The 27,877-nt window shown below is 37.2% G+C and overlaps 1 protein-coding gene across 2 annotated transcripts in view; it reads left to right on the top strand.

Moving 5' to 3' along the window:
- LOC132132415 (ciliary neurotrophic factor receptor subunit alpha-like) overlaps window positions 1–27,877 on the top strand; it is a 182,793-nt gene that overhangs the window by 129,538 nt on the left and 25,378 nt on the right. For both annotated transcript variants that reach the window (XM_059544779.1, XM_059544780.1), the window contains 3 exons: window positions 4,414–4,531; window positions 12,742–12,908; window positions 20,186–20,349. In XM_059544779.1, coding sequence (XP_059400762.1) covers window positions 4,414–4,531; window positions 12,742–12,908; window positions 20,186–20,349 — 449 coding nt within the window. The remainder of the gene's footprint in view (window positions 1–4,413; window positions 4,532–12,741; window positions 12,909–20,185; window positions 20,350–27,877) is intronic.

The raw sequence follows: 27,877 nt of genomic DNA, 5'->3' as shown, positions 1-27,877 counted from the left end.
CAGCTAAATTGCACCTCTTCATTGACTTCTGCAATTATCAGCTTTTATTACAAATAGTACTGAAGTTTCTCTTTTTGTACCAAGAGTTTGGAAGGTATCATTTGCTAGGCCTGGATATGATGTGACAGCACTCTGAAGGGTTGTGGCTACATAAAGTGAGGTCTTGGTGACCATATGGTCAGGTCAGCAATCTTATCACTTTTTGAGTTTCACATCAATGAGGCAAACAGTCCCATGTTGTTGCTTTTACGTAAAGCAGTGTGTTTTTATTTAGTGTATCATCTTTATTAGTTTATTATATATTAAAAACTCGTCATCTTATATATATATATATATATATATATACAGGTCCTTCTCAAAAAATTTGCATATTGTGATAAAGTTCATTATTTTCCATAATGTAATGATAAAAATTAAACTTTCATATATTTTAGATTCATTGCACACCAACTGAAATATTTCAGGTCTTTTATTGTTTTAATACTGATGATTTTGGCATACAGCTCATGAAAACCCAAAATTCCTATCTCAAAAAATTAGCATATTTCATCCGACCAATAAAAGAAAAGTGTTTTTAATACAAAAAAAGGCAACCTTCAAATAATTATGTTCAGTTATGCACTCAATACTTGGTCGGGAATCCTTTTGTAGAAATGACTGCTTCAATGCGGCGTGGCATGGAGGCAATCAGCCTGTGGCACTGCTGAGGTGTTATGGAGGCCCAGGATGCTTCGATAGCGGCCTTAAGCTCATCCAGAGTGTTGGGTCTTGCGTCTCTCAACTTTCTCTTCACAATATCCCACAGATTCTCTATGGGGTTCAGGTCAGGAGAGTTGGCAGGCAAATTGAGCACAGTAATACCATGGTCAGTAAACCATTTACCAGTGGTTTTGGCACTGTGAGCAGGTGCCAGGTCGTGCTGAAAAACGAAATCTTCATCTCCATAAAGCTTTTCAGCAGATGGAAGCATGAAGTGCTCCAAAATCTCCTGATAGCTAGCTGCATTGACCCTGCCCTTGATAAAACACAGTGGACCAACACCAGCAGCTGACATGGCACCCCAGACCATCACTGACTGTGGGTACTTGACACTGGACTTCAGGCATTTTGGCATTTCCTTCTCCCCAGACTCTGGCACCTTGATTTCAGAATGACATGCAAAATTTGCTTTCATCCAAAAAAAGTACTTTGGACCACTGAGCAACAGTCCAGTGCTGCTTCTCTGTAGCCTAAAGTGGCTTGACCTGGGGAATGCGGCACCTGTAGCCCATTTCCTGCACATGCCTGTGCACGCTGGCTCTGTATGTTTCTACTCCAGACTCAGTCCACTGCTTCCGCAGGTCCCCCAAGGTCTGGAATTGGTCCTTCTCCACAATCTTCCTCAGGGTCCGGTCACCTTTTCTCGTTGTGCAGCGTTTTTTGCCACACTTTTTCCTTCCCACAGACTTCCCACTGAGGTGCCTTGATACAGCACTCTGGGAACAGCCTATTCGTTCAGAAATGTCTTTCTGTGTCTTACCCTCTCGCTTGAGGGTGTCAATGATGGCCTTCTGGTCGGCAGTCTTACCCATGATTGCGGTTTTGAGTAATGAACCAGGCTGGGAGTTTTTAAAAGCCTCAGGAATCTTTTGCAGGTGTTTAGAGTTAATTAGTTGATTCAGATGATTAGGTTAATAGCTCGTTTAGAGAACCTTTTCATGATATGCTAATTTTTTGAGATAGGAATTTTGGGTTTTCATGAGCTGTATGCCAAAATCATCAGTATTAAAACAATAAAAGACCTGAAATATTTCAGTTGGTGTGCAATGAATCTAAAATATATGAAAGTTAAATTTTTATCATTACATTATGGAAAATAATGAACTTTATCACATTATGCAAATTTTTTTAGAAGGACCTATATATATATATATATATATATATATATATATACTTATTATTATTTATATTATTCCTATTCTCCATTGAAATATAACTTAGAACTTTCTATATGAGATTCAGCCCTTCTAACTAAGCATTTTAAATAAATTTCCCTTTCATTTCCTACAATGCGTGTAATGAAAGTGACACTTTTGTTTAGCTTCTCCACATCTCTGTCTAAAGCTGTTCTTTTGGCACTGGTAGCGTAGATGAAATCACTCGTAAGGAAGGACACTGAGATATTTCTTTTGTCACTTCTGCAACATTCTGTCCTAGAAAAAAGGGGGGGGGCATAAAGGAAACAATAGAGGTGTTGCTAGGTTGCTAATTCTCTCAGAAAAGCAACTTTCTTTTGTTTTGCCACTTTCATCTTTTGGAGAATGTCCCTGAGATCTTCCACTGTGAGGATGGCCATGCACTTTATTTTGGGAAGGGTGGGGAAGTGAAAGGGAAGGTTTCAGGTGTTGTTAGTACAAATGGGGATGTGGGTCCATGAGCTGTCAGCATGCCCTTTTGGTCTGAGGTTGAGGAAGGCCTCCTGCAGGCCCAACTATATGGAGGAATGCACCTCCTTAGGAGATACTGTCTAAACTCTGAGCTCGTAGCTCATGGATGGAATGTCAGGTCAAACACATCATGCTCTGCTCTCCTCCTCTCCTCTAACAAGTGTTCTCCTATCTCCTGCATCCTGTTTTCTCACACTGCTAATTTTAGTCTAGCAATGTGTGGTTTGCAGTTACCCGATTTTTTGTCATTATTCTTGTTTAATTCCTAGCAAAAGAGTAAAACTCAATTCATAATTGATTTTTCATTGTTGACCAATGAATTGAAAGACTTAAGGAAGAAGACTTAAAGTAAAAGTGTGGAGAGGTCAGTGTAAGAGGTTATTAAAGGATGGACTATTAGGTAATTCTTGTTTCTGCACTTATAAAATAATATTCTTCGTCTTGTTTTTATTGGAAAAATATATCAACATGATTTATTTAACTTAAAAGAAAAACTGCATATGATGTTAGGGATTGTTTTCTCAATCTATTTAGAATGCAAGTATGATTTGTCGTATATCACTGGCTTTATTATTATTATTATTATATTTGTTTGTTTTTTCACTTGTTTTTTCAATTCTTAAACCACTGCAATAAATTTTTTTTTTTTTTTTTTTTTTTTATAAAATACAAAAATATCTGGTTGCTAGGGTGTTCTTGGTGGTTGCTGATTGGCCCAAATCAAAAGAGCTGACCATCAACTCTGTCAATTTTAGTTTCTATATTTGGGTCCCTTTTTGTTTTATTGTCCACCAAGTCAATTGTCTAAAATAATTGAATATAATTTGAGACATCAGTCATGTGTGTTACACAAAAAGAGTCAGTTGTATACCGTAGTTTGACATAGGTTAGGTTATTTGCCTTAATAATAGTGATAGTGAAGTGAATAGTGAATAGTGAAGTGACATTCAGCCAAGTATGGTGACCCATACTCAGAATTTGTGCTCTGCATTTAACCCATCCGAAATGTACACACACAGAGCAGTGAACACACACACACACTGTGAGCACACACCCAGAGCAGTGGGCAGCCATTTATGCTGCGGCGCCCGGGGAGCAGTTGGGGGTTCGATGCCTTGCTCAAGGGCACCTAAGTCGTGGTATTGAAGGTGGAGAGAGAACTGTACATGCACTCCCCCCACCCACAATTCCTGCCGGCCCGGGACTCGAACTCACAACCTTTCGATTGGGAGTCCGACTCTCTAACCATTAGGCCACGACTTCCCTTGATAATGGTGCTTACCTTAGCAAGCACCACTACTTACATGGTTCAGAAAGGGCTTAAAGTCACTTTCAAATGTTCTTTAGGCTGTGCTATTATTTCAGGCCTTAGGAGAACCGCACGTTCCCACAAGTGCACAGATACTTTGCCGAAATCTCGATCAAAAATCTCAAAGCCAGTCTCATCGCAATCACGTAAGGAGAGAACGTATGTAAAAGCTGCCAGCTTAGTGCGGTGTTTAGCGCAATCAAAGCTCAAAGGGGAGCCCAGGGTGATCTTTAGAAGTGGTTTTGTTTCTTGTGGGCTCTTGTTTGTCAGGCCCCCGGGAGCCGATGGAGATGAGGAAGGAGAAGGCGGTGCTCGGCAGCCAACGGAACTTAAATCACTCTCCATTTCACACACAGGAACACATGAGAAGTGGTAATATTATGTGTAACCCTGCCAGCCGGTCCAAGTCATCAGTTTCAGTTCTGGCAGCGTTAGGCATGGTCCAGTGGTGTTGTAAAAAAGGACTCTAATCTGAAAGGAGGGCATGGGCGGTTATTACATTTCCTTTCCCACTTGATGCTTGAAATAAGGGAGGCTCAAGGGGTTACACAGCCAAAGAAGCAGGGGATATCATAAAAAAAGCCTCATGGGGACCTGTATTTTGGGCTGCTGATGGATTTCCGAAGGTGTTGTTGCTGACAAAGTACTTACATTTCCACCCTTCTGCTTTCTTCACAGTTCCTCCAAAGGAACCGCAGGTGACGTGTCGATCAAACACCTATCCCAAAGGCTTCTACTGCAGTTGGCACCTTCAGCATGCCACATACATCCCAACGGACTTCGAAATCGATGTTCAGTAAGATTTTTTCCTGTCTGCCTTTCCCCTTGTTTGCAATTCCGTCTGTCAACCCTCGCTTCCCGTTCAACTTCTGTCTGTCATGTCATGCCCTCTCGTGTTCGGCGGAGGCTTTAAGACACACCGAGCTCATCTGAATCAGTGATCTATGTGGTCAGACGCTGTCTGCTGAGAGCTGATTAGGCCTGTCTGACTCTGAGTGCTGGAACTCAAGGCAGTATAAGTGGACTCTCAGTCGAAAGCCCCTGAGGAATAAACCTACTAGAGCTCCATCTCTCTTTCTCTTTCTCTCAATCCCAATCTCCTCATCTATACACATCTGTCTGGACAACCAAAGTGTAGCTTTATTCTCATCAGTCATAAAATGGAAACTTCTGAATCCACGCTGGTACTTACAAACACTAACGTGATCACTTTGACAGAATACAAATTTTAATATCCAGCATATTATTAGTTGAATACACAAATTCAATTTCTAAAGGTATATAAACGGATATTCGGAGCACATGAAATATGATATTGTTATTTATTTAACCTGTAATTCATATGAATCACGCTTATGGCCATATAACCATGTCCTCATCCAATCTCATCTTGGAAGATAAGCAAGGTTTGGCTTGATTGGAGACATCCCAGCCAAGGTTTGCTTAAAATATTTTACATTTTTATTTTTATTTATTTTTTCTGCTGAACCGGTTCAGATTTGTACTTGGCCTGGCCAAAATGTTAATTGTATCACACATTCACCAAAAGTGAAAATGCTGCCTAAACGTATTTTGAACTTTCTACTCACAGAAGTATTAAGCAGCGCAGCTTTTGTAAATAATAAACAAAAATGTTTCTTTAGTATGTAACAGGGGCCGATACACCCACTCCGAAATACCCAATAAAGGGCAGTAAACCCACTCAGGCTATTCAATTAAATGAATAAATGTCTAGGCCTTGGTGTAGTATATGGTCCTTTTATTCATAAAAGAAAAAGGGAAAAAAAGTAAATAAACCCTACATCTATACAACAAACAAAAACTAAATGCAAAATAACAAACAGACAAAAACCCAAAACAGGAGGACAAACCGGGGACCGAAATGGCTAAGCTAGAATATAAGCCCTGGAACTGGACGTAGCAGTTTCAGCTAGTTCTAATACAACAATAAAACCTGTGCCACAACGTAATATACCATCAAACAAATCGACCACTAGTGTTATCACTGCATCACACCGCACACACTGGTAGCTAGAATACTGCTCCGCCAGATACAAGGCCCCCAGATTAACAAAACAAATAAAATATACAATATCACATAAAATCCATCATAAACAAAAACAAAGTAATTCACATAACAGAATCAAATAAATCAAATAACCCCAAAATAAACAATGTTCAAATGAAAACGAAACGAAAAATAACAAAAACAAAAAAAAATGTAACAAATTATAATATCCAATACCGGGAACAACAGTGGCCTTCTATATTAGCTCCCAGGTAGATCTGCTAAAGACACAATTACAAATTTAAATACATCTCATACACTATAAAAAAAACTACACATTACATTTAGACATATTGCTTGTAACTTTACATTTTTGTTAAAAAAAACTACATTACCTTCACAATGTTTCCTATATGAAATGCCTCCTAACACCAATAAAGCAACTGTGCTGCCAAGTTCGTCCCTACCATAAAACAAATCGCATACTTATGGGCAAATACACACTATTTATAGCACATAATAAATCAAACGACCTACCCGGATATCGTCAACAATACGAACAGCAGAAAGACGATAAGAGACGTACAGCTCCAAATCAATAACTGCAATGCCAAGTTTGTTGCTAGTAACCATCAGCAGCACAGATCCGGACGAAAGGAGAATTCAAACTGCAGTGCAAAGACGCTCACGCAGTACAGCACCAAACCACCATGTACCAGAGGTGGAAAGTAACGAATTACATTTACTCGCGTTACTGTAATTGAGTAGCTTTTTTGTGTACTAATACTTTTTAAAGTAATTTGTTAAATCTGTAATTTTACTTTTACTTATGTATATTTTGTTTAAAGTATTGTACTTCGCTACATTTTAAAACACATTAATTACTGAGTAAGAAAAAAAAAAAAATCGCTCCCTGGAAACTACGTCAGTAAATAATGGGCAGGAGGGCAAACTGGCGCTACAATCACTAGAAAGATGCAGACGGACAAAACAGGCGTTAGTGGTGCAGACATCGCTGAAAACAAAACCCCGTCATATTCTGAAGTTGAACTCGGAGGAAATGAAGTGAACCCCTGGCCATATTTATGCTCTATTATGCAGTGTAAGCTGTACTTGACTAGGAAGACCAAACTAGCAGTTTATAAAATCTCGACAAGACATCAACCTTCGCAAGAATGTAGAGGTACGCTAAATAATTGCATCGTTGCATTGGTGGTTAAAATGAAGCTTTGACATTTTAGCAAGAGGTTTTGCACAAATTAGCCAAAAAGACAGTGGTGAGGAGTGTGCTATATATATCGTCTGCGATAATATCATATTTTTTGTTTTAATGATGTGCATGCGCATTTATAGTGCGTTCTTTCACTGTGTGATTCAGTCTCCTAAAATGCATTTAGAATGATCACACAATTGAAGATATAGGGGCAGAAAATTCACATATTTATATAATTTCATATATTAAATCAAAATCACACAAAGAATGCCGTCTTTTCCTCCAAAAATCATCATGAATATATACATACATATATATAACAGTTCAGTAAACAAGTTAATTAAGAGAATTGCGTTTTAGACACCATATTGCCTTTTTTAGCTCTATTTCTACAACAGAAAATAATTCCAAACACAGCCACCAAAGCACAGTTTTGCGTCTCTGAGCAACGTGACAGTGTTTCGTTCCTGAATGAATCAACCGTTTAAATGATTCGGTTCAATCGCAATGACTCACTTATTAACAGTGACTTGCTGACACCATAGATATCATATATATGGCTGACACATACTGGCCATTTTAATTTCACATTTAAAGTATCTTTTGATTTTTTTTTAATAATTCATTTCTTATCATTTCAAATGAGTATTCAACATTTTATGTCTTGTATATCAAAACATTATTCATGCATTTGTAACTGCAGGTTAAATGATTTCTTGTCCTGCACTAAACAGTGTAATACATCTAAATGCCACTTCCAATGAATCTTCTGCATTTCCTCTGCATTAAAAGATGAGTTTGTTGATACTGATTTGCCTGGTAACAGCCCAAATGTTTTATTATTCTAAATAACTGATTCCTTTAATTAAAAACCACTAGTTTGAAATTAATAGGCCTATCCCAGGGCTGTCAAACTCAGTTCCTGGAGGGTCGTAGCCCTGCAGAGTTTAGTTCTAACCCTGCTCCAGCACACATATCATGTAGTTTTCAAATAAACCTAAATGATTAGATTAGCTGGATCAGGTGTGTTTAATTAGGGTTATATCTAAACTGTGCAGGACTGTGGCCCTCCAGGAACTGAGTTTGACACCCTTGGCCTGTCCCATTTTTGACTCCCTCCCACTGTTAAAATGTAACTAAGTAATTTTTACTCTCAGTAAATTTTAAATGAGCTACTTTTTACTTTTACTTGAGTTGATTTTTAGACTGGTACTTTTACTTGTAGTTCAGTAAAATTTAATTAATGTAATGGTACTTTTACTTGAGTAGAATATTTTTGTACTCTTTCCACCTCTGCCATGTACCTCTCTCCCGTGTCGCACCATACCGCATTTAAACTAATCTAAGCGGAAGTTACGTGACCCGCATTCGTACGTTGCGTCATAACCACACCCATTACAAGCAGTAGTAAATCAACGTAGTAGAATGATTTCTAAAAAGTCTATTTGACAGCTTTCCATCAGTTACATTTTTAAAATGTATTAAAATAGAAAAGTTATTTTAAATCCTAATAATCCGTCAAAATGTGAGGTGTTTTTTTTTTTTTTTTCACAAATATGATCTTGAAAATCCCAGCCAGGTCCGACACTTTTTGGGGTCTCCTTGAAACATTTCCATTGTGGTCAGTGCTATTTGCAGCGCATTTGTTAATTTGCATGTGTTGTGAGGATATGCAGAGTTTCTTAATTTGCATGTGTTGTGAAGGATTTGCAGCGCGTTTCTTTATATGCATGTGTTGTGAGGATGTTTTTTTTATTTTATTTGCTGATGTTTTTTCAATTTGCATGTGTTTTCTTAAATTGCTGCGCGTTGAGCTTTCCCGGCCACCGTAGTTTTTAGTTATTTTACTGCTACAATTGATTGCTTCTGTTGTCCTCGCGTTGGATAAAAGAGTCTGCTAAATGACTAAATGTAAAAAATTATATATATATACATAGTTAACTTTAATCAAATAGCTTTGACTTTGATTAACCTCTATTCTTAACTTTATAATAATTAATAATCCATAAGTTTTGTATTGTTCAGTTGGGGTCATTATTCTAGAGCATTGTGTCAGGACTAGACATTATCTACATGAAAAGTGATTTATGTATCAACATATGCTGCAAGGCTTTTGAATTATAACCTCAATAAAGCTTCATCAAAACCCAATAAATGAATTTTGCAATGCATGTGCAGAGCTGATATCAGGAGGTTTAAAGGTCAGCTACAAGGCCTCGGCCAAGATATACCCTAGGGGCAAGCAAATGCCAGCCCCTAATTTAACATATCTGCTGTTCTCATGTCACATGGTGAACATCAAATGGAATAATAATGTTTGCTTGTTTCATCCAGCAATGACATTTATTCAATACAACAATAACCAGTGCTGGGTAAATCACTTACAAAATTATAGACCATTACTGTTTCAAAATTACATGACAAAAATTGAAGTTTGAAATGTAATCCTTTACATTACATATTTTAGGGAATAAAATCTGACTACATTTTGATTACTTTTAGACAGAGGTGGAAAGTAACGAATTACATTTACTCGCGTTACTGTAATTGAGTAGCTTTTTTGTGTACTAATACTTTTTAAAGTATTTTTTTAAATCTGTAATTTTACTTTTACTTAAGTATATTTTGTTTAAAGTATTGTACTTCGCTACATTTTAAAACACATTAATTACTGAGTAAAAAACAAAAAAACAAAAAAAAAAATCGCTCCCTGGAAACTACGTCAGTAAATAATGGGCAGGAGGGCAAACTCGGGCTAAAATCACAAGAAAGATGCAGACGGTCAAAACAGGCGTTAGTGGTGCAGACACCGCTGAAAACGAAACCCCGTCATATTCTGAAGTTGAACTCGAAGGAAATGAAGTGAACCCCTGGCCATATGTATGCTCTATTATGCAGTGTAAGCTGTACTTGCCTAGGAAGACCAAACTAGCAGCTTATAAAATCTCGACAAGACATCAACCCTTCGCAAGAATGTAGAGGTAAGCTAAATAATTGCATCGTTGCATTGGTGGTTAAAATGAAGCTTTGACATTTTAGCAAGAGGTTTTGCACAAATTAGCCAAAAAGACAGTGGTGAGGAGTGTGCTATATATATCATCTGCGATAATATCATATTTTTTGTTTTAATGATGTGCGCGCTTATAGTGCGTTCTTTCACTGTGTGATTCAGTCTCCTAAAATGCATTTAGAATCATAGGCGCCGATACCGTGGAGCACCCACGGAAAATACCGAGCACCCACGGAAAATGAGCACCCACGTGTGCCAGTGCCAGACTGCCAGTAGGCTACATTTATTTAAAATTAAACATTGCAGTTGGCGCTATGAAGCGTCTGCCACACTGTGATTGGTTATGTTGTTGTCAGTGACAGTGACATAACCAGTCGCATGCATGTTCCATATCCTATCCACCAATCACAGCGTTTCTGAAAACGTCCCATCCCCCACTTTACAGTGCCGTGCGAGTATGTAATCATTTACTGCTTTCCGTAATCACTAATCATTAATCAGACTAAAATGGACAGATTTGTTATAAAAAAAGCCAAACCTATTAATATTGATATATCGACATTATTTTACTGGATCTAGTGGCTTTGGCTTTTTGTGAATAAACGTCCAGTATTTTTTCTCTTTCAAAGTTTTGTCTGTCATGTTCTTCCACCTCATTTCATACCCAGCAGTACGTTAATATGTAAATGTTACGGTACATTCCCTAGACTCCTTAAAGTTCGTAACAGGGTTTAAATGGGAACATTTTTCTGCTCAAGTATAGGCCTATATACGGTTTAAAAGAGGAAAAACTAATGGACACAAAAGTAGCCTACTTTTGGACAGAATACAAGTTCTTTGTTAAATACATAAAATAAAAAAATATTTTTTTAGCCTATATGAATAATGGATTCGAAACCTCAAAGAAAAGCCATGCCACTATCAAAAGAAACCTCGAAACATAAATGAGGTAGACATTCCCAGAAACTCATTATTTTAGTCGCAACAATCGGTTAATGGAAACGCTGTCCTTTCGCAATAGTCTTTTAATCAATATTTACAAAACATTAATTTCCCAAGAAGCTGAACGCATTAGCGGTTACGTGTCAGTTAAACTTTTCATCTCCAATCCTGTTTGTATTTTTGAGAAGTGACGCTGTTGTGTTTGTTTGTATCGGCCGCTGTCCATTAGCCTAAGGTTCTGAAATGCAATATTTTTTTAATAGCCTAGTCTATTTTTTTATTTTTTAAATGGCTTGCGCCCTTGAGCACCCACGGAGAAAAACATAAATCGGCGCCTATGTTTAGAATGATCACAAAATTGAAGATATAGGGGCAGAAAATTCACATATTTATATAATTTCATACATTAAATCAAAATCACACAAAGAATGCCGTCTTTTCCTCCAAAAATCATCATGAATATATACATACATACATATATATATAACAGTTCAGTAAACAAGTTAATTAAGAGACTTGCGTTTTAGACACCATATTGCCTTTTTTAGCTCTATTTCTAAAACAGAAAATAATTCCAAACACAGCCACCAAAGCACAGTTTTGCGTCTCTGAGCAACGTGACAGTGTTTCGTTCCTGAATGAATCAACCGTTTAAATGATTCGGTTCAATCGCAATGACTCACTTATTAACAGTGACTTGCTGACACATACTGGCCATTTTAATATCACATTTAAAGTATCTTTTGATTTTTTTAAATAATTAATTTCTTATAATTTCAAATGAGTATTCAACATTTTATGTTTTGTATATCAAAACATTATTCATGCATTTGTAACTGCAGGTTAAATGCATTCTTGTCCTGCACTAGTGTAATAGATCTAAATGCCACTTCCAATGAATCTTCTGCATTTCCTCTGCATTAAAAGATGAGTTTGTTGATACTGATTTGCCTGGTAACAGCCCAAATGTTTTATTATTCTAAATAACTGATTCCTTTAATTAAAAACAACTAGTTTGAGATTAATAGACCTATCCCAGGGGTGTCAAACTCAGTTCCTGGAGGGCCATAGCCCTGCAGAGTTTAGTTTTAACCCTGCTCCAGCACACATATCATGTAGTTTTCAAATAAACCTAAATGATTAGATTAGCTGGATCAGGTGTGTTTAATTAGGGTTATATCTAAACTGTGCAGGACTGTGGCCCTCCAGGAACTGAGTTTGACACCCTTGGCCTGTCCCATTTTTGACTCCCTCCCACTGTTAAAATGTAACTAAGTAATTTTTACTCTGAGTAAATTTTAAATGAGCTACTTTTTACTTTTACTTGAGTTGATTTTTAGACTGGTACTTTTACTTGTACTTAAGTAAAATTTCATTAATGTAATGGTACTTTTACTTGAGTAGAATATTTTTGTACTCTTTCCACCTCTGCTTTTAGATTACGTTTGACCTGACTGGATTAACACATCAATTTAAATATGATACTCTTGCATCTCTCTCTCTCTCTCTCTATCTCTCTCTCTCTCTCTCTCTCTCTCTCTCTCTCTCTCTATATATATATATATATATATATATATATATGAACAGTAGGTTATTTCAGAGAGGAAAATTTAAAAGATGAAAAATACGACTTAGAGAGAATCAATAAATTATGAGTAATTTACTGCTATTGTGTGAATAATATGTAATCATATAGTCAACAAAAATCTGATTATGTTTATTTTAAAATGAAAATTAATCTAATTACAAGAATTTATTTCAAATTTTCTCTTACAAAAAGTGAACTACTTATGTCTCGATGCTTCAGAAGATAAATCTTTTATCTTTCTTCAGACACAACCAGAGGCCCTTGGAGGTGATGAGGGATGAAGTTCATAAGAACAGATGTCATGTGAAGTTTCCCGAACTTTTCTCCAGCTTTCCTTACCGGGTCAACGTCACGGCAGTGAACTCCCTGGGTCGAGCTTCCAACGCCATCAGCTTCGAGGAGTCCTCGATAGGTACAGTTTATATACTACACAACAAATTGGTGTAGGATTTTCATTTAAACTCCACTTTCACTCACAAATAGCTTTAAATAGCTTATCTTACTTTCAATTCAATTCAATTCAATTCAATTCAAGTTTATTTGTATAGCGCTTTTAACAATACAAATCATTACAAAGCAACTTTACAGAAAATTATGTTTCTACAATATTTAGTAGTAGCTAGTAGTTTGTGCACGTTTGACAAGATTTTAGAAAAATAAAAATAATAATAATAATACAAGACGTAGTCAGCTAGATGATGAACTATCAATATTATTAATTAATAGTAATTATAGGATGCAGTCACACATGTAGCAATAATTGTTAGTTCTGTTTGTTGATTCAAGGTTAGGATCATCTGGGGTCCTCTGAGGGTCAGCATCATCTCTTCTCAGGTGTTCTGGATCCAGACTGGAGCTTGTGTAAATCCGAGTTACCACGGGATGTAAATCCCGTGGCAAAACATAGAAACAAAATAGAGACATCATTAGCATAGCTGCTGATCCAACAAAGTAAAATTAGTTTAACCCAAGCTAAAGAATAAAAATGCAGATGCAACTACACTCACAATTTAAGAGATACATTATTCGAATGCTTGGCGAAAGAGATGCGTTTTTAATCTAGATTTAAACAGAGAGAGTGTGTCTGAACCCCGAACATTATCAGGAAGGCTATTCCAGAGTTTGGGAGCCAAATGTGAAAAAGCTCTACCTCCTTTAGTGGACTTTGCTATCCTAGGAACTACCAAAAGTCCAGCGTTTTGTGACCTTAGGGTGCGTGATGGGTTGTAGCGTGGTAGAAGGCTAGTTAGGTACGCAGGAGCTAAACCATTTAGGGCCTTATAGGTAAGTAATGATAATTTGTAACTGATACGGAACTTAATAGGTAGCCAGTGCAGAGACTGTAAAATTGGGGTAATATGATCATATTTTCTTGACCTGGTAAGGACTCTAGCTGCTGCATTTTGGACTACCTGTAGCTTGTTTATTGACGAAGCAGGACAACCACCTAGAAGTCCATTACAATAGTCCAGTCTAGAGGTCATGAAAGCATGAACTAGCTTTTCTGCATCAGAAACAGATAACATGTTTCGTAGCTTGGCAATGTTTCTAAGATGGAAGAATGCGGTTTTTGTAACATTGGAAATATGATTTTCAAAAGACAAATTGCTGTCTAATATAACACCCAGATTTCTGACTGTAGAGGAAGTAACAGTACATCCGTCTAGTTGCAGATTGTAATCTACAAGATTCTGTGTGGTGTTTTTTGGTCCAATAATTAATATCTCTGTCTTATCCGAATTTAATTGGAGAAAATTATTTGTCATCCAATCTTTTACATTTTTAACACACTCTGTTAGCTTAGATAATTGGGAAGTTTCATCTGGTCTCGTTGAAATATATAGCTGAGTATCATCAGCATAACAGTGGAAGCTAATTCCGTATTTTCTAATAATATTACCAAGGGGCAACATGTATATTGAAAATAGAAGGGGACCTAGGACGGATCCTTGTGGCACTCCATATTTTACTGATGATAAATGAGATGACACCCCATTTAAGTAAACAAAATGGTAGCGATCGGACAGGTAGGATCTAAACCATCTTAGAGCCTGCCCTTGAATACCTGTATAGTTTTGTAATCGATCTATGAGTATGTCATGATCTATGGTGTCGAACGCAGCACTAAGATCAAGTAAGACTAGAAATGAGATGCAGCCTTGATCTGACGCAAGAAGCAGGTCATTTGTAATTTTAACAAGTGCAGTTTCTGTGCTATGGTGGGGCCTAAAACCTGACTGAATTTCTTCATACAGATCATTTTTATGCAGGAAGGTGCTCAATTGAGCAGACACAACTTTTTCTAAAATTTTAGACATAAATGGAAGATTTGAAATAGGCCTATAATTTGCCAGTACACTAGGATCTAGTTTTGGTTTCTTAATAAGAGGCTTGATAACCGCCAGCTTGAATGGTTTTGGGACGTGACCTAAAGATAACGACGAGTTAATGATATTGAGAAGCGGTTCTTCGGCTACAGGTAACAGCTCTTTTAGTAATTTAGTGGGTACAGGATCTAATAAACATGTTGTTGGTTTAGATACAGTGATAAGTTTATTTAGCTCTTCCTGTCCTATATTTGTAAAGCACTGCAGTTTATTTTTGGGTGCGATGGATGAAACTGAAGTGTTAGACGCTGTAGAATCTACATTCGCTATTGTATTTCTAATGTTATCTATTTTATCAGTGAAGAAATTCATAAAGTCATTACTATTTAACGTTGGTGGAATATTTGAATCAGGTGGCGTCTGGTAATTTGTTAATTTAGCCACTGTGCTAAATAAAAACCTTGGATTGTTTTGGTTATTTTCAATGAGTTTGTGGATATGCTCTGCCCTAGCAGTTTTTAGAGCCTGTCTATAGCTGGACATACTGTTTTTCCATGCAATTTTAAAAACTTCCAAGTTAGTTTTTCTCCATTTGCGTTCAAGACTACGAGTTACTTTCTTGAGAGAGTGAGTATTACTGTTATACCATGGCACAGTACGTTTTTCTCTAACCTTTTTCAATTTGATGGGGGCAACAGCTTCTAATGTATTAGAGAAAATAGTGCCCATGTTGTCAGTAATTTCGTCTAATTCATGTGTATTTTTGGGTACAAATAGCAGTTGAGATAGATCAGGCAGGTTATTTGCGAATCTGTCTTTGGTGGCTGGAACAATAGTTCTGCCCAGACGGTAACGCTGAGACATATAGTTAATATCAGTTATACGCAGCATGCACGATACAAGGAAATGGTCTGTAATATCATCACATTGGGGTACAATATCTATAGCAGTAAGATCGATTCCATGCGATATAATTAGATCTAGTGTATGATTAAAACGATGAGTGGGCGCGGTGACATTTTGCTTGACTCCAAAGGAGTTTATTAGGTCAGTAAACGCAAGTCCTAATGTATCATTTGCATTATCAACGTGAATATTAAAATCTCCCATGATTAGCGCCTTATCAACTGTAACTAGAAGGTCTGAGAGGAAATCTGCAAATTCTTTTAGAAATTCTGTATACGGCCCTGGTGGTCTATACACAGTAGCCAGAGCAAGAGATACATTAGATTTCTTTTGCATGTCTGACAGTGTAACATTTAGCAGAAGTATTTCAAAAGAGTTAAACCTGTATCCTGTTTTCTGGGTAACATTGAGAATATCACTATATATTGTTGCAACACCTCCTCCACGACCAGTCTGACGGGGCTCATGCTTATAACAGTAGTTTGGTGGAGTAGACTCATTTAGACCAAAATAATCATTTGGTTTTAGCCAGGTTTCAGTCAAGCAGAGTACATCAAAACTATTTTCTGTGATCATTTCATTTACAATAACTGCTTTGGGTGTGAGTGATCTAATATTTATGAGCCCAAACTTTAAAAATTGTTTTTGTTCATTTACTTTACAGTTTTCTGGTTTAATTACGATAAGATTTTTTCTAGATCCTACATTATATTTTGACCTCACTATTCGGGGAACAGACACAGTCTTAATAGTTTTTACAGCACAAGTACTTTTATCATTTAAGCAGGTGGAACAAAACTCATCATAATAGTTATTAGAGAATTGTCTTACTAGTCACATGGAGCGAAGTGTCCTGGAGATGTTGTCAGAGAGCAGCTCCGCTCCGATTCTGCTGGGGTGTAATCCATCAGCGCGAAACAGCCTAGGAAGCTCCCAGAAAAGATTCCAGTTATTAACAAATAGCAGTTTCTGTTCTTTACACCATGACAACAACCATTCATTTAAAGCAAAAAGTCTACTGAACCTTTCGTGTCCTCGTCGATACGTGGGCAGTGGTCCTGACACGACGATCGTCGCCGCGGGCGTCGTGCTGCGAACCGTCTCGATCAGGCTGCTGAAGTCCCTCTTCAGCCTCTCCGTCTGCCGCAGCGTGGTGTCGTTAACCCCGGCGTGAAGCACGACCGCTCTGGGGCTCTCGTCGACCTTCAGGATCGCGGGTATCTGCGCAGAAACATCGAGAACACGAGCACCAGCTAAACAATGAGTGTGCACTTTACCTTCGGCTAACGTAGCACTTACGTGTCGGACGATGGAGTCTCCGATGATCACAGCGTCGCGTCCTGTCTCGCGGAGGGGAGCGAAGCGGTTCCGGATGGAGATGTCGAAGGCAGGAGGGGGAGAAGTCGTCGCCCGGGACCCGGCTCGCATCCTCCGCTGTGGATGCACCCAGGGTCCGTGGTGTCCCGGCGTCGCAGTGAAGGACATCTGAGAAGATCGCGTCCTGGGTGCACCGGGCCTGTGCAGAGAAACACACGGAGTAGACGTGGTGGGACTGTTAACAGATCGCTGTATACTTACCCCGGACTTGTGAGCGTCAGCCCGGGATGATTCCAGCGCGGTTCTCCGCTCTCTCAGCTGGGCCTGCCTCACCTCCAGGTCGCGAATCTGCTTTCCCACGGCCTCGAGCTCGAGCTGCACAGAGTGGAGACATTCATCCGCCATTAAAGCAAGTAACAGTGAGTACAGCAGTGGTAATGTGTGTGAATAGAGTATTAGCAATGTTAGCGCAGTTAGCTGCAACCACGCCGCTGATGCTAACGGGCTAAAAGCTAATAGCGGACCCGGGAGATCAAAATAAAACTAGTGATAGCGAGGCGCTCTGATTGTTTTTGTTGTAGAATACAATAGAGGATATATTCACACGTTATATAAACGGAAACGATGATGTATACAATTGATTTTTGAGTTAAAAATAGTCAATGAAAAGAATATAGTGACGGAGCTCAAACGCAGTACAGCCGCCAACAACAAACAGGAAGTGACCACACTTTCTCCATGCATGTAAACAAACCAGCTCATACGCAGAGTCATTTAGAACATTCCTATTCATTATTAGCCTTGTATGATATACTGGGTTTGAGCAAATAGACCTCACCAAAACATCTAGCTCATATTTATCAGACACTCTGGTAAGCTACTATCATCTCCTGTTCTGAAAGAACAACACCTATGCTGGCAAACAGAATTGAGGAAAATATTTCCAACATATATCGTCTGATTGATGGAGGAGGTATTGTTGAAGTGGCTTCTGGCAACTAAATAGGATGCTTACATGCATGGCTACATGTGTGCTTGATAGTAATAAAAATGCTAATGCAATCTGGATCACTGGATTGACAACAAAATATTGTCCCTCTGTTTCTAGTGTATATTTTAAGGAAAATGGATTCCTTTAGAAAAAAAAATGCATTTCATATGTGATAGCTATTTGATTTTATTTTGAAAAAATATCTACTTGTGATTAGCATACATTTTAGTGACAAGTAGGGAACATATTGATGAAAGTACCTGCCTTACATTGAAACTAAAGCATGCAGACTATTAGATGTTAACCACAACTTCAAAATACATGAGAACTAAATGCAAAAAATTAAAGGATATATATATATATATATATATATATATATATATATATATATATATATATATATTTCAGCTACACTGCAAAAATAATTTTCTTTATCAGTATGTTTGTATTGTTTTTTTATAAAAAAAAAAATTGGAACGCGTGAAATATTCTCATATATTTGAGGGGGGGGGTTGTTTTTGAAAAAAACTAAATGAGAATTTTAGAAGAATGTTCAAGTTGCTCTTTTCCATATAGTGAAAGCAAGCTTCGAATGAATTTAAGCTTCAAACTCCAAAAAGACAAAGAACCTTAAAAATTAAGCTTCCCAATCCTCTTTGAGAAAACCCATGCACCTTTTCATGCACCTGTCAGTTTTTGAGATTTTGTTTAAATAACGTCTTCTTTCAAATTAGCTTAAACAAAACACCCAAAAATACACATTAAAATGTAATTTTATAACATTCTCTATTTGCATCTGAATATTTTAATTACTATTAGGGCTGCACAATTCATCAAATGTCTAATTGCGATTGCAGTTATGGATGCCACAATTACATAATTGTTCAAAGCGGTAATTAATCGTTCAAAGTCCACTTATGTTATTCGGTGTGCTTAAAATGTGTTTTTTTTCTTCTTTCTACATGTTATCTTAACAGTTTTCCCCATTATTTTAATATAAGTTTTAGTATAACATTATAATACAATTTACCTTTTAATAATTTAAAGAAGAAACCAATCCGATGCATAGTTGACATTTGAGGCTTAATACTCTAGAAAAGCACAAAGTTTTTCAGTTAAAGTGTTTTCAGCTTGTTTATTTTCAGATTAAAATACAGCATGCAGTTGCATCAAACAATGGTATAAACATTATTCAATGTAAATTGTGATAATCGTAATTAATAATCGCAATTACAATTTCAAGGGAATTATCAACAATTATGATTTTTGTCATAATCGTGCAGCCCTAATTACAATACATATTTTAAATGCCATTTTCTTCATATTAGCATGAAATCGCTACTTCAGAAGCACTTACATACATACAACTTCACAGTTTTTCTCCTATATCTATATATGAATTTATATCTTTATCCCGTATTTGTCTAATATATATAAGATTTTATTCCTTTGAAGTTAGTGATTTCATTCATTCATTTATTCATTCCATTTTATTTTTATTTATTTTATGCAGAAAACCTTTAACTAATATGTATAATAATAATGATATAAATAATAATAATTTAATTAATTTTGAAACTGTTTACTGTTCATGAAACTGTTCATATTTCTGTTCTGGAATTGTATGCAAATTAGTGAATACTTAATATTGTAATGTATCATTTGCATATTTAAACATAGAATTTAGAAAACATGAAATACAAAACAAATGTCTTAATGTACTGTCATTAATCACATAGGGAAAGTGTGATGAGATCTATTAGTTACCCTATCAATTGTAGTAGTATTACAGTACGTTTCCATATTATTTTCAATACTATATTACTTATTAAGCAATACTATATTTTCGTGCAAGAACCAGACTAAACCTTTCTTATTATTATTATTTTTTTTTTCATATTCAGACACACCAGATTCTGTTATGAGATACATGAAAAGAAATACCATTTTATGTCAATTACATCAGACGTGTTTTGACGTGGCCCATTTGAAGATGGCCATGTGTGGATGCAGTTCTGCAATTCTGTTTTCCACAGAAGAAAGAAATGTAATTCTGATGAAAGAATTAATTTGGGGGGATTAATTTACTTAGAATATGATATCTGCAATTGGTCATGGGTTTACATCGAGATCTCTTTGGTCCAACAGTGAAACCTGACCCCCCTGAGAAGGTGGTGGCTAAACCCGTAGCCAACAATGCACGGAGACTAGAGGTGACCTGGAACAGTCCTAGTACGTGGCCCGACGTGGAAACCTTCCCGCTGAAGTACTTCCTGCGCTACCGGCCACTCATCCGAGACCAGTGGCAGCACGTAAGTGTGGATCACCGCTTTTATAGCTTCTTGTCATCTCCGTTGCATCTTTAATATTTATGCAGAGCACCCAACCAGCTAGGTGTTTTTGACGAAGTTGATCAAACAGCATTGTCTTGCTGGTCAACTAACAAGCTCCTGCTACTTCAACAAGCCATTTTTCTATGACTCAGCATCCCGGCGGGGATAAAGCCAACAAATCAAACTTCCTATTGCACAAAACATAGCATATTCTGGAAACCAGACTATGATAGTCTTTTCTGCAGACTTCAGAATAGTGTTTGCAACCGTGTCTCATTTTCTACAAGAATATAGGGGGGCAAAGAGGGCGACTGTGATTTGGTTCCATTGTCAGCTCTCCACATGAGTCCAATTGTGTCCCTCAGCTCTACAGAATGAGACTAGACGTGTTCTTTAGAAACTGATTTGCACACCAAGACGTCAGTCAGAGTTTTGGACAGTTGAAAATGGGTGATTTATATCCCATAGTCTCAGCTCATATACACTGCCATACTACAGAATGAGAGAGCACCAGCCAGTCAGTCAGAGAATATATCTTAAGTAGCGCCTTGGGATTATTGTATTTATTTGTCTTACATATCAAGGTTGAAAGTAGATGTTGTGTCATGTTTATTTCCATTAAGCTCTTTAAGTAGATGAGCACATCTCACTCTATAATCTAGTTACTGCCTGGCACTAAGAAAATGAAGTGTTTCAGGACTACAAATCTATTCGAAATTTTTGAAATTAGACTTTTTTTTTTCATAATACTGGAACTTGATTGAATGGAGATTGAGAATGCACAGCTCATATAATTTTATCAATACTGTGAAAAAAAATGTATTGAAACAGATGTCTTCTGATGTATAAAAAAGGGAAAAAAAAGTAAGGAGGGGACTTGGTTCTATTCACTGTTTGTTGATTGGATTTTGAGATGTGGGCGTGGCATTATAAACAAACGTGAGCTTGCAGTCAGTTGTGGAGGGGTGGGGTTTAAGCAGACCATAATGATTGGATAACTTCTCCTTACGTTACTAGAGAGAAATCTGTTGGAAGATTGAGTTATAACATTGTAATTACCATATTTTTTGGACTATAAGTCCAACCTGAGTATAAGTCGCATCAGTCCAAAAATATGTCATGACGAGGGAAAAAACATATATAAGTCGCACTGGACTATAAGTCGCATTTATTTAGAACCATGCACCAAGTGAAAACATTACCGTCTACAGCCGCGAGAGGGCGCTCTATGCTGCTCAGTGTAGACTACAGGAGCATTGAGCAGAATTGAGCGCCCTCTCGTGGCTGTAGACGGTAATGTTTTCTCTTGGTTCATTTCTCTCGGTTCATGTCAAATTCAATTTGATTAATAAGTCGCACCTGACTATAAGTCGCAGGACCAACCAAACTATGAAAAAAAGTGCGACTTATAGTCCGGAAAATACGGTAAACATTACAGTGTCGATTAAGAGAGTGCATATATGTAGAATCATTCACAATGACATCTATAACAGTCATTTACAAAATAAATTTTCATTTCATCCTGATGTTAACTGCGCGAGGCAGATAAAGTAGCACCAGTTTTGTGAATAGGTTGCATTTTATAATGAGGCTAATTTGCATAAAAAGGAATGTGCGCACTGAAAAGGATGTCTTTCCAGTAAGCAAGTAAAGCAACTAAACTTAAAGTTGTCAATCAATGTACATGCAAACACCAGTGTTATGTGCCACACTTCTCCTCCCTCCTTACAAAGAATCCAACTAAATTTCCAAAACAACTATTACTCAGTGCCGTATGAATCCTATTTGAGTTCTCTGAGACCACTACTCGTCTGAAACAATTCATATTTGCCAAAACGCCAGCTCATATCAGCTTGCAGCTAAGACCATATTGAGCTCCACCACGACAAGGTGGAAACCTCATCAGTCTTCCGCCAGGGCGAGTTTCAGCTGCGCCTCATATGTGCACTCACGTAGCGTATCACGGTGAGAGGGCTTCAGAGAGATGAAAGAGCCAGCTCAGCACGGGGAGCGTGGTGTAGGGAAGCCATTCATTCTGCTGAGGAATAAGGGTATGGCAGCTGGAGCAGTCCTTGCTGAGCAATGGATGCCTCAAAGCTGCCTGGGATCTGATGGCAAAATTTGGCATGGAAACAATCAAGCACTTGTGGCTAGCCGACAATGTCCCTAGATTTAAGAAGTGGACATGCTAAATAAATCACTTTTGTAATATAAAAAACGTTGATTCCAGTTGTATCGAGGTGCAGGTATACAAACCTAACCTATCTCCAATTACGGTGTTCCCAGAACTGTCTATAAAAAATTTACAAAAAACTAGTCAACCATCTATTCGGAACTAGCGCATTAAAAGAACACAGTGAACCCTCTAAATTAAGACCTGTTTTGGATGCTTACTGGAAATGTTCATTATTTTAAGAGAACAGTTCTCCCCAAAAAAAATTATCACTTAGTCACCTCATGTTGTTCCAAACCTGCAAGACCTTCTTCAGCGGAACACAAAATATATGTTGAAGAGCATTTTTAATGGTTTTCATTTATATAATGTAAGTCATTGGGGTCCAAACTTTGTCTAGACGAAACCACTTTTTGGCAACACTTTATTTAGATGTTCCACTTTAGGCATTCTACTAACCGTAAGAAACTTTGCGAATTCATGTCAACTAGCAGTCATTAGAATATTAGCAGACTATCCGACTAATATGCCAACACTTTTGATGATCCCAAAAACACATTCATCTGATCACTTTGCAAGTGCATCCTACTAACCCTAACAGTCCACAATATACAGTACTCTACTAATAGTCTAATGAGAGTAAGCTGAGCTGTAGTTGCACATTAATGAGAATTAGTTAAATGAAATTAAATTTAAATTTATGCATTTAGCAGACACTTTTATCCAAAGCGACTTACAGTGCATTCAGGCTATCAATTTTTACCTTTCATGTGTTCCCGGGGAATCGAACCCCCAACCTTGATAGCGCAATGCTCTACCAATTGAGCTACAGGAACACTATTAGTTGATTAATTAATTAGTTGACATGTTATTGCATGTACTTAAGAATATCTAAAGTGCACTATTGAAAAAAATAAGTGTAACATTTTTCAAAATACCTATTTTGATGTTTGAGAGAAGAAAGAAATGCATGTAATGACATGCGGGTGAGGAATAGATGACAGAATTTTCAGTTTTATATGAACTATCCTTTTAAAATATCAGAGCTATATTTCAAGATCAGAAAAGCTAATTCTATTTACAAAACATTAAACCTGTACCATAATTAATAGTTACATTTTGATCTATCTATTGAAACTTATGATTAGAAATAACTTTGAATCCAAAATGTGTGGCCTCACATTGACATATACATGATTATAAAGTAGAAATGTCATTTTTGTGGAGCGGCTTCAGATAAATGACTGGACTGAGAAATTCAATGGATCAATGTTTCTGCTCAGCTGTAATTGATGGAGCTGAGCTGAAGAGACACATGGTGCAGCAGAGCTTTAAAAAGCCCTGACATTTAACAGATGACTCAAAGAGCAATGGAAGTGTGGGGTCATTATAAGAAAGATATGCATACATTCACACCTGCTGAGCGATGATCTTTGAAGCTTTTCATTGCCTCAAAGATGTGAGGATGAAAATATTAGATGTTTATTTTAAAGTGGGAATATATCTATACTGTAAATATCAGTATTTTGAGTGGGTGAATTCAAACAGAGCTGTTGATAGCATGCTCTATTCAGCAATCCTTAGAATAATCGACTAACTGAAAAAATTATCGAAAGATTAATTGATTTAAAAAAAAAACATATATATATATATATATATATATATATATATATACATATATTATTATTTTTTACTTACAAAATGGTGTAGTTACATCATAAATCAGCAGGGGCTAAATGCCTTTTTTGCAGGTTTTGTGTGTAAATACCTCAGACTAAAAAGTGCAGATGTTTGTTAATGTCCCCTTGGGTTAAAGATAACAAAGAATTGTTGCAATATTAAGGTTGTGCATGCATTCCATTAGAACGTGCATTTAAAGAACAGGTGAAATCCTGTTAATTGCATATTATTCTGGAGAGAGATGTGAATGATGGATTGAAATATGGGAGAAGCCAAAAGACACGAGACAGCTGTGAAATGACTACAAATGTTTCACGCTCTGTCTTTTGTCCAGGAAAGCAGCAGCATGGAGTGTGAAAAAAAGAAAGGTGGCTGGGGGTGCGGAGGTGAAAAAATTATGATGTGGGCCATTTTTCTTCTTCGCCCCTTTCATTCCCAGAAATGATGTATTTAAACTTAAGCTTTAACAAGCCGCTGTGGTGCCACTCAGCCAAATGAGAAACAATCTCCTTTTGACCAGTGGGGGCTTCTGAGAGTCACTGCACAGAATGAATGTACTGTGTTAGAGGCCAGGTTTCATAGAGCACCATCCAGTTTCAGGTGACTGATATGTGACTGTAGATCTAATGGGGTTTGGCTTACTGTTGCTTTGGGTAATCACAATGACGGACAAGATTGAAGTTGCAGCAGGAGTGTACGGTGCCAAAATGGAATAGGTTTCAGAAATAATGAAATTTGAATGAGCATAAAGTCTGGTCTACATCATATATTATTCTAGCCAAGTGTCACTTGTTTTGTTGGTTGATAGTCTTGGTGGCCTCTGCTAGTAGATGCCATAATACCCTTCTTTAAAAGAGTGACATGTTATTTATTTCCTTGTCTTGTCCTGATTTTTTTGTCTTCATATTGACACCTGTTGGTGTGGATGGAGCATTACAAGTATTTTGGTTACTGTTTTTTAGAATGGGAAGTTCAGTAATGTGCAGATGTTGTGCTGACTCCTTAAAACAGAGTATATCCGTTTCCACAAAAAATATGATTCAGCAAAACTGTCTGAAGGATCATGTGACACTGAAGACAGGAGTAATGATGCTGAAAATGCAGATTTGATCACAGGATTAACATGTTTTACAATATATTAACATAGAAAACAGTTGACACATGTCACAATATTACTGTTTTTACTGCGTTTTTGATCCAATAAATGCATCCATGGTGAACATAAGAGAAGCATTTTTACAAATCTTACCAACCCAAAACTTGAACGGTGTCTAAACTGGCATTTCTGACAATTCATAATTAATAACTTGCTATGAATTTGTAGACATTACCAAAAAAATCTTGATTGCTTGCTGCTAAAGCAAAATCATACATATCTTTCAAAGATTTGAAGCCATAGTCCTTGCAAATGTTGGCAAACCCAGCAAACTAGTTCCCTCTGGAACGCTCCTTGTATCAGACTGGTTTCTTGTGAACAAAACATTGCTTGCTTTCACTCTGCAATATGCATGTGTCCTTGAGTGCAAACAGCACACTCCTTTTTATATCTTCCTGCTTATTTCAAAAGTTTTTGTTTATATTTACATATAAATTGCAATCTTGCTAAATTTTCTTCACGTTTTACAAAAAATGTCTTTAATATCTAATTTCATGAAGAAACTGCAAGCATACACAACAGAGTGGTGCAATAATTGCCTTGTTCTTATTTTTCCTTTGTTGTTCTTTTTTTTTATGGAAAGACAGGTTCGAATAACAGTGCACTTATGCTGATTTATTGACTAATAGACTGTGTTTCATATGACCCATTAGCCATTAGCGTGTGATATCAGTTAGCAGTCATAGTAATGATATCATCCACGGCTGTCCGTGCTGCAGATATCAAACGGCAGTGAGTCATTGCTTTACGCCGGGGGAAATCAGATGCCTGCCTTGCAGTTTTGTGCACTTGGGTGTGCATATGTGCACGAGCCATTATGAACTTCCCAATCACCTAGCCGAGATCTCGCTGTATCTGACAGCAGCTCAGGGCTTGGTTAATAGCAGAGAGGCAGCTTACAGCAAATTAACCAGCAGGATGGGGGGTGTTTGGAGACTCGGAGATGTGTAAGTCTTATGAAAGTATGCTCAGTCACGCTGTGGTGCGGCGTTTTGTTTGAAAGCTATCATGACCTGTCCCTTCTCACGGTCCCATCGGCCGCAGCCACCAATTCCCTTCTTATTTATGGATCTCATCAGAATTCAGAGTTTACAATGCCTGGATGTGTTCCCTAAAAGACACACACACATTTCTATCACTGAGGTTTATTTCATGTCAACGGAAACATTGACTTCTGCTGAGCTTTTTTGTATTTCCTATGTTTGATTTGTTGAAAACTGGCATTTGTTTTTGCAGTTCTCACTTGAAATTGATATCACAACAGAGTTGTTGAATGCAGTTTGAATCACTTCTTAATGCGCTCTTAAGTGTAGCTCTCAGCCTTGAACCTTTCTGCCAGTTTTCATATTCGAGTTAAGAATTTTAAAAAAAGAATAAAAGATGAGTGGATCTCATGAAAACTGTCCTGGTTATTTTTCAGAGCAGATTCAAAAGAAGATGGTAAGAAATTATATTTTGTTAAAGTAAACAGAGTTTACTTTTGGAACTGTTAAGATCGAGCCTATTTCTCATTACCATAAAAGGCAATTTATATGTTATTTAAATATATTACATATGTGCTCTACTGTTCAAAATTTTGAAGTTACTTTTCCTGTAAGCCTGCTTTGTGTTTTTCACACAATTTCAAACCACTTTACAATAGTCAAATTTATTCTTATGCAGAAAGAGCAGCCATTTTCGCTGTCTCGTTTACCATGTGCTTATTTCTCCACAATTCCCTTCTTTCATTCATGCACCCCTTGATTTCTCTCTCCCTTGTCCTGACGCACTGCGTTCCCCGGCTCCCCCCGGCTGCCCCACGTTTAATGGCCTTTTGTGCATCTGCCAAAAGAGACTCTCGTCCTCCAGCCACACTTAGATTAATCAATAGCACCGGCATTGCAGTACCGTTAGCATGGTAATAGACATTAGAGGGAGAAAAAGGGGTATTCAACTATCTTTCATAAAAGTCCCGTGCTCCACCCCAAGCCAGACCCCGTCTGTTCCACACACACACACACACACACCAGACAAACATTTACACATCTCCCACATCCTGCTGCTCATTTTGTGCAAGCATTATCAGAAATAACCACTGAACATCTGGCCCATAGCAACAAATTGATGAAAACATTGGCTTACCAACAATGGGATGCATTTGCTTGTAGAAATTAAGAAACCATTTAATCTTAACTATAAGATACTATTGAACTGTAATAAATAAAAAGTATATATATATGTAAATGTGTGTGTGTGTGTGTGTGTGTGTGTGTGTGTGTGTGTGTGTGCGTGCAATGTATATACTGTATGTAATATCTAATATGCAGGCCCATTCTTTAGTTTTTTATATTATTAAATAAAATATAAAAATATTAATTGATTCACTTATTCTCTTTCTTTCTTTCTTTCTTTCTTTCTTTCTTTCTTTCTTTCTTTCTTTCTTTCTTTCTTTTCTGTAACATGCAGACAGACCAATGCAATGACATTTCATAACAATATTACATTTTGGGAAAGTGGTG

The sequence above is a fragment of the Carassius carassius genome, chromosome 49 (assembly GCF_963082965.1).
Source record: "Carassius carassius chromosome 49, fCarCar2.1, whole genome shotgun sequence".
Taxonomy (NCBI): domain Eukaryota; kingdom Metazoa; phylum Chordata; class Actinopteri; order Cypriniformes; family Cyprinidae; genus Carassius; species Carassius carassius.
The sequence above is the reverse complement of the archived record's forward strand: the minus strand, read 5'-3'. Positions and strand labels throughout refer to the sequence as shown.